The sequence below is a fragment of the Cornus florida genome, unplaced genomic scaffold (assembly GCF_030987335.1).
Source record: "Cornus florida cultivar Cherokee Brave unplaced genomic scaffold, ASM3098733v1 CherokeeBrave_3.0.0_Hap2_Chr10, whole genome shotgun sequence".
In the NCBI taxonomy this organism is placed as follows: domain Eukaryota; kingdom Viridiplantae; phylum Streptophyta; class Magnoliopsida; order Cornales; family Cornaceae; genus Cornus; species Cornus florida.
Window position 1 is genome coordinate 5,926,292 of NW_026775580.1, and position 12,878 is coordinate 5,939,169.

At 39.8% G+C, this 12,878-nt stretch overlaps 1 protein-coding gene across 1 annotated transcript in view; it reads right to left on the minus strand.

The window, feature by feature from the left end:
- The window catches only part of LOC132276753 (CLP protease regulatory subunit CLPX3, mitochondrial-like), a 73,917-nt gene that overhangs the window by 23,595 nt on the left and 37,444 nt on the right, over positions 1 to 12,878 (minus strand). Inside the window, exon 8 of the mRNA XM_059778339.1 lies at positions 1,226 to 1,282. Within this exon, the coding sequence (XP_059634322.1) occupies positions 1,226 to 1,282 (57 nt within the window). The remainder of the gene's footprint in view (positions 1 to 1,225; positions 1,283 to 12,878) is intronic.

The following is a 12,878-nucleotide window of genomic DNA, read 5'->3' on the forward strand; positions in this document are numbered from 1 at the left end:
GACTTACCCCAGGGTGGCTTTTTTTATTTGGCTGTAGCTAGAGGCAAGATTTTAACTCTGGACAATCTGAGAAAGAAAAGACATATCACAGTCAACTGGTGTAAAAATGATGGAGAGTGTGTGGATCACCTTCTTTTGCATTGCCCTGTGGCTCACGACTGCTAGAGTCTTATTTTTGGTTTGTTTGGCATACATTGGGTTATGCACCGAGCTTCAAGAGATTTGATTGACGCTTAGAGAGACCACAGGGTGGGGGCCCACGCTCGTAACTCTTGGAGGGCGACCCCCCTCTATGTACGGTGAAGTCTTTGGAAAGAGTGGAATAGAAGATATTTTGATGGGGAGTAATCCTCCATTAGGGCGCTGAGATTTTCTATTATTATTATTATTATTATTATTATTATTATTTTTTTTTTTTTTTTTTTTTTTTTTTTTTTTTCATTGGCAAGAAACTCACACACCTACTTCGCTCCTTTGGAGATTCGAACCCTCACCATCCATTTTGGGAGGTAGAGGACATACCACTGGCCACAAGGCCCTTGGTTTTCTTTTTATAGTTGGGTGAGGAGAAATTGTATATCTATAGATGAAATCGTGGATTTTTTGGGTTCTTTGGATCCATAGGACTCCCCTTTTGGCTTCAGCTTTTGTATAGCCCTTAAGATGCGTTCCCCTTTTGAACGCTTTCTAATAAACTTTACTTATCAAAAAAAAAAGTTCTTGCATTATTTTTATATAAATAAATGAATTTTAATTTATTTATCAGTTTAATTAGTTAAACACATACTTAATTATTTTTCCTACAAATACTTGGGATAAAACACTTGGGACCTGATTTGTACGTCTTACTAAGCCGGCAAACAAAAGCCAATGCGAGCTTCTTGGCTTGATGACAATCCAAAGGCCACTACCCAAACTAGGGTGAATTAGGTATAACCTAACTTCTAACATTAATTACAACTTACAAGAAGTAGCTGCTGACAAACTCAAAAAAAATTCTCATGATTCAAGCTTCTAATTTTGCAGCAAGCAATGACCTAATTAAGATAAATGATGTAAAAACATATTTCATGAAGGCAATAATTATCAAAACCTTTGAGAAAATAACAAGATATAGCTACAAAAAGTACAATCACTTCAACAGCTCTACATACATGCATAAAATTGTATATGAGATAATGAGTAGATCAAAAGCAGAACACATACAAATTTAGGTCTAGTATACCTGAATGTTATCACCGCGAGGATGTTTCCTAGCTCCCTTTTCAGGAACGTTCACTATCTGTTCAAAAGAAATATTCTATAATCAGGTGACCAACAATGGATGATGTTAACAATTTTCAAGCAATTTGATCATCTCAAGAGCAATAAAATGCACCACAAAATGGGCCTACAGAGGCAACAGTTTCTAATGCATACGGCAAATTCGGCACAACTGATGCGAACATAGAAATAACTCAACAACAAAAAAAAAAAAAAAAAAAAAAAAAAATTTGACAGACGGAAGAGTTGAAATTCCACACTGCATAACGTGCAGAGCACTGGTACCCTACAAATAGATGTTTTAGAGATGAAGCAGAAATAGGTATTCTTTTAATTTGACCCAATATTTGAGCCAGAAAGCGTTTATCAGTCAGAAAGGAAACCATTCTGACACATTTTAATGTGCCCCCTGAATTTTGTTCAAAAAGGATTTATTCATATCAGTTTAACAATAAATTTCATCATTTGACTCAAACAAAAATCTGAAAACTACAGGCAATATTCATATTAAGTGGCATCTGAAGTACATAAAATTCATCCTTGTCTCGACAATCAGATAGGCCAAATAATTAGGATTTGCAGTCTCCAGGAGCAGCAGTCATCAGTGCATGCAGAAGCTATGCCTCTAAAAGGGCAGATGTAGATAATATGACCTAGTCAAGGTCTTAGGTACAGTTTGAGAAAACTGAAAATTTAGCTCAAAAAAATTTCGCTCAGAAAACTTAAAGCAGATGAATTTTAGAACTACAGATTAAATTTAAGGATAAATTTGTCAAATAAAATTAAAATTTTTAAACCAACTTCAACTGAATTCAGGTTTCTCTGACTTAGAATTCAAACCCATTTTCACTGCATTTTAATTTCAAGTGGTATCAAATCTTAATAAAGAACCACTGAATTTTAGTTATCGTGATGTAATAAAATTTTAAAACAATCTCCAGTTACAATTTATGTGTCCTTATTTTATATTTTTCTTTCATCTATATCGATTAATTTTTCTATGATGTGTAAAATGAAAGGAATTCTTTTCCTAAAAGTGTAAGAGTGCAAAGGTCCTGAAAGTGAGTATTGTCAAAGATGACTTCGAGTATAGAAAGCAAAGAAAGGATGAGAGTGTAGAGGAGAGAACTCTGACAAAGGAATAAATGAGAGAGTAGGGACAGTGGTAGAGTCTCCAGGTCTTATGTCCTGAATGAGCCTGTCATGTCACTGTACTGCTATTTATAGAGCCCTTGGCACATGTCAAGCACGTGAGTGGACGGACATCAGCGTATTAAGGTACCACGTGTCCCTCATTTACTCCCTTGGCCCGAACGCAAGTGACTTATCCACCTAAGTTGCCGGTCAAGGACCCGCCTCCACTCCGCCCAGGCGAGACCCTTGTTCAATCCGCCATGCCTCAAGAATCCCTTTTTCCGCCCACTCTCCTCATGGCATGGTAAACGCCGTACTTAGAGCTCCTAAGCAATGATACTTTGCGCGCAAGTGCCAATACTCTTGCTGCAGTAGTTAGGTGTGGGGTGGGCTCTTTTCCTATCTCCTATTTGGGTTTGCCATTGGGTGCTCCATCAAGGAGGGTGGGAGGTTGGGATCCTGTGATTGACCAATTTGAAGGGAGACTGACTGGTTGGAAGAAGCAGTATCTTTCGAAGGACGGGAAGGTCTTTTGAAGAGTACAATGTCGAGCCTCCCTACATACTTTCTCTCTCTTTTTCAGATTCCCGCCTCTATAGTTGAAAGGATCGATAGACTTCAACAGAACTTCCTTTGGGGTGGACGGGGTAGGAGTTCAAGTATCATCTTGTTCGTTGAGATCAAGCGCGCAGGCCAATTCCGTTGGGAAGTATGGGTATTAGGAGGTTGGCCCTTTTCAACAGGAAAGTGGTTGTACAGATTCGGAAGTGAGCGCCATCGCCTTTGGAGGAAGGCTGTGTGCCGCTACGGGGAGGAGAGAGGCAGGTGGTCCTCTGATCCAGTCAGATTCGCTGGAGGTGTGGGTGTTTGGAAATTCATTCGTAAGGGATGGAATGAATTTTCTAAACATATTAGATTCAAAGTACAGGATGGCAGGGGAGTTCGGTTCTGGGAGGACTTATGGTGTGGTGATCGCCCATTGGCTCGTTCCTTTCCCAAAATTTTCCGGATTGCCGTGGATAGACATGCTTTGGTGGCCAATTGTTATCGGCTCAATAATGGTAGGCTCGCGTGGGATGTGCGTTTTCGGCGTTCCTTTTAGGATTGTGAGTTGGATGAGGTTTCAGGTTTGTTGGAGCTGTTGTACGGACAGGAGGTAGATGATAGTGGCACTGACTCTCTGGTTTGGGTGCCTTCCTCTCAGGGGAGATTCGAGCATAGTTCTAATTTCCCTTGGAAGACGATATGGCGTTCCAAGGCTCCCCTCAGAGTGGCCTTCTTTGTCTGGACTGCTATTTGGGGCAAGATTTTGACCCTAGATAATTTGAAAAGGAGAAGACAGATTACAGTCAATTGGTGTTGTTTGTGCAAGAGGAGTGGCGAGTCTGTGGATCACCTTCTTTTGAATTGCCCTGTAGATCACAATTGTTGGAGCCTTATCTTTGGCCTTTTCGGCGTCCATTGGGTTATGCCTCGGTCCTCGAGGGATTTGATTGATGCTTAGCGAGGCTATAATGTGAGAGCCCACACCTGTGAGTGTTGGAGGGTGGTTCCCCTTTGTGTTTGGTGGTGCTTATGGAATGAGCAGAATAGAAGATCTTTCGAAGGGGAGAAATCTTCCTAAGGAGCTTTGAAGTTTCATATTATTAGCTCTCTTTTTAGTTGGGTTTTGGGGAGAAATTGTATATCCATTGATGAGTTTTACTGATTTTTTGGGTTTCGTGGGGTCCTTAGGACCTTGTCTCTGGCTTCGACCTCTGTATAGTTGTTGGGACGCGTTCCCCGTTAGAATGCTTTCTAATACATTTTACTTATCAAAAATATATACATATATATATATATATGGGTTAGAATATGTGTGTATGATACTTGAGTCGGAGGCAAAGGTTCTAGACTGGGATACTTTCGTAGTTACCAGTCTGCCCTTAATAAATAGGAGAAGGGAGAAAGTGCTGACTTTCTTTTTCAATCTACAGAATTTTTCTCTTATTTTTCTCTCTCGCCTTTTTTCTTCTTCTCTAACCCTAATCACAAACATAGTAGACTTTGCATTCCGTCTTGTATCAGAGAAAGCAATCAACGCTAGAATTACCACAACACTCTAATTAAAAAGAGTATGGAGGTGCACTAATGGCATGCTGATATCAGCATTGCACAGTCAGAAGCGCTAAAAAATTACACCATCTGGATCATCTGTTCTTTGTGAGTAACATGCAAAAAATTTCATCACTTTTTGAAGCCATTTTCTAGGGTTTTCCATTTTTCAAAACCTTTTTGGCGATGGGGCTGTTTTCTTTCGATCTGCTATTGGGTTTTTGGCTGGTTTTTTTTTTTTTTTTTTTTTGCACGGTCCACCACAGACGGGGTGACACCACCTGAATGTGGGTTCTGAGTTTTGGCTGCAAGAATCCAAGGATTGCATGGTTTTCTGCTTATCTGGGCTTGCATCTTCCATGAGAGATTGCTAAAGTGCTCTTTCCCTTTGTTCTCTTGGTTCAGACTTTATTTTAATAGGTTTGTGTTGGTTTATGATTCTAAGTTGATACTGGTAGTGGTTTGATGCATATGGAGTTGTGACAGCAAGTCTAATTGACAGCTTTGTATGATTTTGGACAACATACAGTGCAAATTTCTGTATATAGTAGAATTTTCTGAACTTGGTGAATTACAATGCTTGACAACTTGTCTCGTCCTTCAGAATAGAATTCCTTCCCAATACAATCTGCAATTGAGGGGTATTTATCTCACTTCTGTTTGTCATAACTGCTTCTGCAATTGAGGTGTAAAATTGAACACTGAATGTTCATATGCTGTTAGTGTGTTACTTAACAAAAAAAATAAAAAAATTAGTGTGTTGAAGTGGTTCTTTTGCATTGGAACTGGGAGCAAATTTCTTCTTGGGAGCAACTAATTGTTCGGTTCCAAGATAAATTCAAGCAGAACTTAAATTTGAACAAATGGTGCAGGATGTTTTTCTCGTCTGTCCTATGGGCTATTTGGAGAAATAGGAATCCTAACCTTCATCAAGGCATGGCTCCAATTGCTATTCAGTTAGCCAGGATGGTGTTCTGGGAGGTTAGTGAAATTGGGGGACTTCACTTGAATGACATCCAGAGCTGGCTTAATGAATAAGTATCAGTGGGGGCTGCTGTTCTGGGCTTTTTCTGTTCACTTACTGTAGCTGCAGGAGCTTGAGAGAGATTGCTGCGTTTTTCGGTTGTTCATTTTCTATAGATACTTGTGTCTTAGGTTTAAAGCAGTCTCAAGTGTTGGTCTTTTTCCATATTTTCTCTCTTAATTCTGGGTCCAGGAAATGGTCTTTCTCAATTGCTAAGTGAGGATATGCCCTCTCTCTTTGCCTTGTATTCTTGTTTTTCTGGGTAATGAAAAATTACTTAGGAGAAAAAAATATTTGTTGTCAGTTATTTTGTTGGATTTGGATTATTTGTTGATTTCTTTTTTTTTAATTTGAGACAAAATGTTAAGAGGTGTAGACAAAATGTTAACATCTTGTACAAGTATATATAGGAAAGAGGGAAAGCGATACAAGGAATAGAATAAAAAATATTCCTACAAATTTGTTCCTAATTTAAAGCAATCAATCTATCCTAATTTACTGCAATCAATCTGTCCTACAATCTTATTCTAATTTACAATAGTCAGAAATCAATCAAATCCCTAAAATCAAGGGAAATAATATATATCTTCCAACACTCCCCCTCAAGCTGGAGCATAGATGTCTCGAATGCCCAGCTTGTCAAGTGTCAAATTGAAAGTCGTACTCGACACTCCCTTTGTCAAAAAATCTGCAAGCTGATGTTCTATCTTCACAAACGGGGTGCAAATTAATCCATCTATCAACTTCTCCTTGATAAAGCGTCTATCCACTTCAACATGTTTAGTACGATCATGCTGAACTGGATTGTGAGCAATGCTAATGGAAGCTTTGTTATCACAGAAAAGCTTCATTGGATCCCTAGAATTAAAGCCCAGGTCCTTTAACAAAGCCTTCAGCCACAACATCTCGCATATACCATGAACCATGGCTCTAAATTCTGCTTCAGCACTGGATCTGGCCACAACAGATTGTTTCTTACTAGGCCACATGACTAGATTCCCTCCCACAAAGGTGTAGTATCCTGAAGTTGATCTTCTATCCATTACACATCCTGCCTAATCAGCATCTGTATATCCTTCCACTTCGAGATGACCATGATTGGAGAATAGCAGACCTTTCCCGGGAGATGATTTTTTTTTTTTTTTTTTTTGAGAAGTCTTTCCCAGGAGCTGATTTTAAATACATGAGAATCCCGTGTACAGCCAACATGAGTGTTTCGTAAGGAGCATGCATGAGCTGACTTACTACAGTCACCGCATAGGCTATGTCAGGGCGAGTATGTGCCAAATATATTAGCTTCCCAACCAAACTTTGGTATCTCTCTCTGTCTATAGGTGTATCATTTGTGCAGTCACCTAACCTGTGATTTTGTTCAATTGCAGGATCAACAGGTTTGCAAGCCAATATTCCAATCTCAGCCAGTAAGTCTAAGACATATTTTCGTTGGTAAACAAAGATCCCCTTCTTTGACCTAGCAACTTCAATACTCAAAAAAATATCGTAAAGACCCAAGGTCTTTGATCTCAAATTCTTTTGCCAGTTATGCTTTCAGCTTACCCATCTCCTCACCGTCACTACCAGTCACCACAATATCATCCACGTACACGATTAAGGCAGTAATCTTACCTCCAAGTGAATGTTTGAGAAAGAGAGTGTGATCCAACTGGCTATGGTGGTATCTGTTGAAAAAGAGATATTCGGTTTTAATAAGACCAGATTTTAGGAGATATGATAGGAGTGTAAATATAGATAGTCAAAGACTAAGATTAGGAAATTACGTTAGTGTACAGCCTGTAGTTTCATTTTTTTAGCTCCTTGTATTTCCTATTTAACTAAAGCATTGTAAACCATTCTTTGTACGGCAATATATAGATTCTTTTCAATCTTGAAATCGCCTACTTGGTATCAGAGCATCTTACCAATTCTTCTGGAATAAAAAAACCCCTAGCCGTCTCTTTTTTTTTCTCTCTTCTAAACAACCCTAATCACCATGTCTGATGACGTACCTGAGTCCAAGACCAAGAACTTTGAGTCCCAAGTCCAAAACTCTCAGACACACTCTGTCCAGATTACCACAATTCGGCTAAACGGTGAAAACTTCCTTCGCTGGTCCCAGTCCGTGCGGATGTACATCCGAGGCAGAGGCAAAATCGGCTACCTGACATGAGAAAAGAAGGAACCGAAACCTGAAGATCCATCCTACTTGACCTGGGATGTAGAGAATTCGATGGTGATGACCTGGTTGGTGAATTCTATGGAGGAGGACATTAGTTCTAATTATATGTGTTACCACACAGCAAAAGAACTCTGAGACAATGTCAACCAGATGTATTCAGACCTGGGAAATCAGTCTCAAGTCTATGAACTAACCCTGAAACTCGGAGAGATCCGTCAAGGAGATAACAGTGTTACAAAATATTTCAACTCTCTAAAACGTTTGTGGCAAGACCTTGATTTGTTCAGCGATTATGAGTGGAAATCGCCTGAAGATTGCAACCATCACAAAAAGAAGGTGGAAGACAACCGCATCTTCAAGTTTCTTATTGGACTCAATGTCGAGTTTGATGAAGTGAGAGGCAGAATAATTGGACGACAGCCCCTGCCTTCAATCGGTGAAGTCTTCTCCGAGGTTCGAAGAGAGGAAAGTCGCAGGCTGGTCATGCTTGGAAAAAAGTTATCAAATGGTGCTGTTGAGACCTCTGCCCTGGTCGCATCTGAAGCGAATATTGGCAGGAAACATAATGAAAAGCCCCATCTTGGTGTGACCACTGCAACAAGCCTCACCATACCTGTGAAACCTGCTGGAAAATTCATACTAAACTAGCGAATTGGAAGAGTAAGCAGGAAGGCAGATTCAACCGAGCCCCATCAGCTTATGAAGCCGAGCCACTTCCCTTCAGCAAAGAACAAATGGATCATCTTCTAAAATTGCTGAAATTCAATTCCTCATCTGGTACTCCTAATGCTTCTCTTGCTCAAACAGGTAACAACCTGAAGGCCTTATCTTGTCGTTCAAATTCCAGTGTTACCCCATGGATCATTGATTCAAGGGCTTCTGACCATATGACAAGTTTTTCTCATTTATTTCAAACTTATTCACCCTGTTTTGGCTCTGAAAAATATCAGAATAGCCGATGGTTCTTATTCTCCTATTGCAGGCAAAGGTTTAGTAAAACTTTCAAAGGTTTAGTAAAACTTTCAAAAATTATTGATCTCAAGTCTGTCCTTCATGTCCCTAAGCTTGCTTGTAACCTTTTATTAGTTAGTAAATTGTCCAAAGACTCTAATTGTCGTGTTATCTTTTTTGAATCCTATTGTGAATTTCAGGACCAGAGCTTGGGGAAGACGATTGACAGTGCTAAGATAATAGATGGTCTCTACTATTTTGAAGATGATATTTCAAGTAATAAAAAGGCTCAAGGTTTGAGTAGTTTTCGTTCTATCCCTGTTAGAGAACAAATAATGCTATGGCATTTTAGACTAGGGCATCCTAGTTTCCCTTATCTTAAAAAATTATTTCCTACTTTGTTTAAAGGATTGGATTGTTCCATCTTTTTTTTTTTTTTTTTTGATAAGTAAGATTTTATAAAAACACTCAAAAGGGGAGCGGAACCCATGTAAACATAAGGGCCACAAGGTGCCTTAAACCTTCAAAGAGGCCAAAAATACAATAATATCCTCTCAATAGATCTATAATCTCTCCCTGAAACCCAACAAAAAAGAGTGGAAATAATAGAGAACTTAAGCGTAGAAATAGAATTCTTCTTTCCATCAAAATATCTCCTATTTCGCTCGAGCCAAATGCACCACCAAATACAAAGAGGCGTAGCCCTCCAGGCCTCCTGAATGAGAACCCCAATAAAGACAACTCTCCATACCTCGATCAACCCTCCAGAGGAACAAGGCATAACCCAATGGATCCCAAATAATCCAAGCATCAAATCCCAATAGTCTCTGGCCATGCTGCAGTGCAAAAAAAGGTGGTCAACTATCTCCTCATCACAAAAGCCAATATAACAATGATTGACCACCACCTGATTCCTCCTCCTCAAATTATCCTGGGTTAAAATCTTGCCCAGGACGGAAGTCCAAGCAAAAAAAGCAACCTTAAGGGGGGCCTTAGATCGCCAAATGGACTTTTAAGGGAAAGGGCCTCCAGAATCAACCGAGAGGCACTTAAAAAAGGACCTAACCTCGAAACGACCCTGAGAGTTAGGAACCCAAAGCCAACAATCCGAATCCCCAACTATGATCACTTGGCGATACAGAACTTCCAAAAAACGAGTAACATCCTCAATCTCCCAATCCTGAAAGTGACTCCTAAACTGAACATCTCAAGTCAGTCTCCCGTTATCAAGGTGATAACAGTTAACCACCATGGTCTGTTTGTGAGAAGCGATCCTATAAAGCCGTGGGAAAGCGAGAGCAAGAGGAAGCTCCCCACACCAGAGATCCTCCCAAAATCTGATCCTCCTACCATCTTTGATCCGAAAGCGAACATGTTTACAAAAATCATCCCACCCCTCCGAATAAGAGTCCAAACCCCCACCCCCCTAGGACCACGAATCTCAACAGAACACCACCCACCACTGCTCTCCCCAAACTTGCTTGTGATAACTCTCCTCCAAAGCCAATGCCTCTCAATCCCAAACCTCCATAACCATTTTCCAAGAAGAGCCTTATTGAAAGGCAACAACCTCCTTAACCCTAAACCTCCACACCGAATCGGACGGCACACATGCTCCCACCGAACCAAATGATATTTGAAGTACTCTACCCCGCCCCCCCCCCCCCGGCCCCAAAAAAAGAAGTTGCGCTGCAATCTCTCGATTCTCTCAGCCACAGAAGAAGGAATCTGGAAAAGAGAGATGAAATATGTGGGGAGGCTAGAAAGGGTGCTCTTAATCAGAGTAACCCGACCCCCCTTTGAGAGATACTGCTTTTTCCAACCCGCCAGCCTCCTCTTAAATATATCCACAACTGGATCCCAACTCCCTACACATCTCGAAGGGGTTCCCAAAGGCAACCCTAAATAAGAAACGGGAAAAGAGCCAGTGCGACATCCAAGAATCTGAGCAAACACCTTGATCTCAGGGACATCCCCAACAAGCATAAGGACGCTCTTACCAACATTCACCTTAAGACCAGAGACAACTTGGAACCAAATCAAGACGCATCTCAAATATCTCAACTGGGACGCATCAGCATCACAAAGCACTAAAGTATCATCCGCAAACATCAAGTGGGAAATCTCCAGTTGGTTAGCAACATCCCTGCCCACCCGAAAGCCTCTTAAAAAACCCAACTCCACAGCCTTCTTTAGCAATCTGCTAAGAGCCTCCATCACAAAAAGGAACAAGAATGAAGAAAGCGGATCCCCTTCTCTCAAGCATAGTTGTTAAAGGCTCAAGGCGCACAAAAGCACAAATGCCTCCTGGAGCCTGAGCCTGAGGCGAGGCGCGCGCCCGATTGAACCAAGGCGCAAGTTGAAAAAAAAAAAAACAAAACCCACCCAATAAAGTATTATAGATGCAATAGTATATATAAAGATGCAAAAGTCAACTAAATAAATTACTTAAGTTAAATATTCTACATAATGATGCCAAAACCTTGATATCCATGTTTGCTAGATGTAAGTCTACGAACCAATATTAAAATAATATGTATATATATTAGTTAATTTCATTACCCCTGTCCATATATATATTCTTGTAAGTTTGTAACTCTACTTTTCCTGTGGTTTTGTATTTGCACAGACCAGAAAAAACCAAATTTGGTAAGTGTAGACTGATGCACCTTCAACCTTGATCTTATATTGGTGACAAGGTTAATTTAATGATGCAATGAAGACCTGCAATTGTGTGTGTGTGACACTGTGCAATTGGGATTACAAGGAATGGGTGATGTGATGATCCAAGTGTGTTCAACTAAAGAAATTTCAAATTAAAAATATCAGTTACACTCATATATCATTAGGAATATATCCTATTAAATCCACAAAATTAGAAATAGGAAAGTTAAATTAGAGAGAGCCGAGAGAAGAAGAATAGAGGAAAAATAAAAAATAAAAAATAAAAAAATAAAAGAAGAGAAGAGACTAGAAAGAGCCAAGAGAGAAGAATAGAGAAAATAAATAAATAAAAATGAAGAGCCTAGACTTGGCTCAAAGAAAAAAAAAAAAAAAAAATGAGCCTAGACTCGGCTCAAAGAAGAAAAAAATAAAAAAATAAAAAGAAGAGCCTAGACTCAGCTCAAGGAAGAATAGAGAAAAAAAAATAAAAAAAGAAGAGCCTAGACTCGGCTCAAAGCAGAATAAAATAAAAAATAAAAAATAAAAAAATAAAAAGAAGAGCAAGAGAGTGACTAGAGTCACTAGAGCCGAGAGAAGAAGAAAACCTGAAGAAAAGAAGAAGAAGAAAAGAGAAAAAAAAAAAAAATTGCCGAGAACTGAGAAGAGAAGAAGAAGCAAGAAGGAGAGAAGAAGAAGAAGAAGAAGAAGAAGAAGAGAGGGAAGGAGAACTTACCAGGCTTCGGCGCAGATGCAGATCTGGCAGATCCAGTCTTCGGCGCTTCGCAGATCACTCGTACTTCTCTCTTCTCTGTCTCTTCAGTCTTGACTCTCTTCTTTCCACTTTCCTTTTGCTCTTTTATTCCTTTCTTTTCTTTTCTTTTTCTTTTTTTTTTTATGCTTTTTAACTTGCAAGTTGTGTAGATTTTGTAATAAACAAATAAAAACAACAAATAAACAAATAAAAAATAGATACAAGTAACACAACCAAGATAATTAAAAAAAAAAACCCATTTTTCACACAGGCGCGCCTGCATCTCGCCTGTAGCCTTGCGCCTTTGTCTAAGAGGCGTGCGCCTATCCCAAACCACTCGCCTTAAGTCAATCAAGACGCCAAGGTGGCGCCTTGCGCCTCAGGCGCGTGCCTTCGGCGCCTTTAACAACTATGCTCTCAAGCCCCTCGAAGAAGAGAAAAAACCCATCGAAGCTCCATTCACAATGACAAAGAATCGAGCACTAGAGATACAGAAAAGAATCCATCTCCTCCAACACCCGCCAAACCCCATCCTCTCCAATAAGTAGAGGAGGAAGCTCCAACTAACATGATCATATGCCTTCTCAATATCCAGCTTATATAAAACACCCGGAATCCCACAACTTAAACGGGAGTCCACACATTCACTAGCAATAAGAACTGAATCCAGAATCTGACGACCTCCCACAAAGGCATTCTGAGAATCAAAACCATTTTATTTAATCCATAGCGATGTTTGGGGCCCTTCTAGGATCACAACTCTTTCTGGAAAAAAATGGTTTGTGACTTTTATTGATGATTATACACGTTTGTGTTGGGTG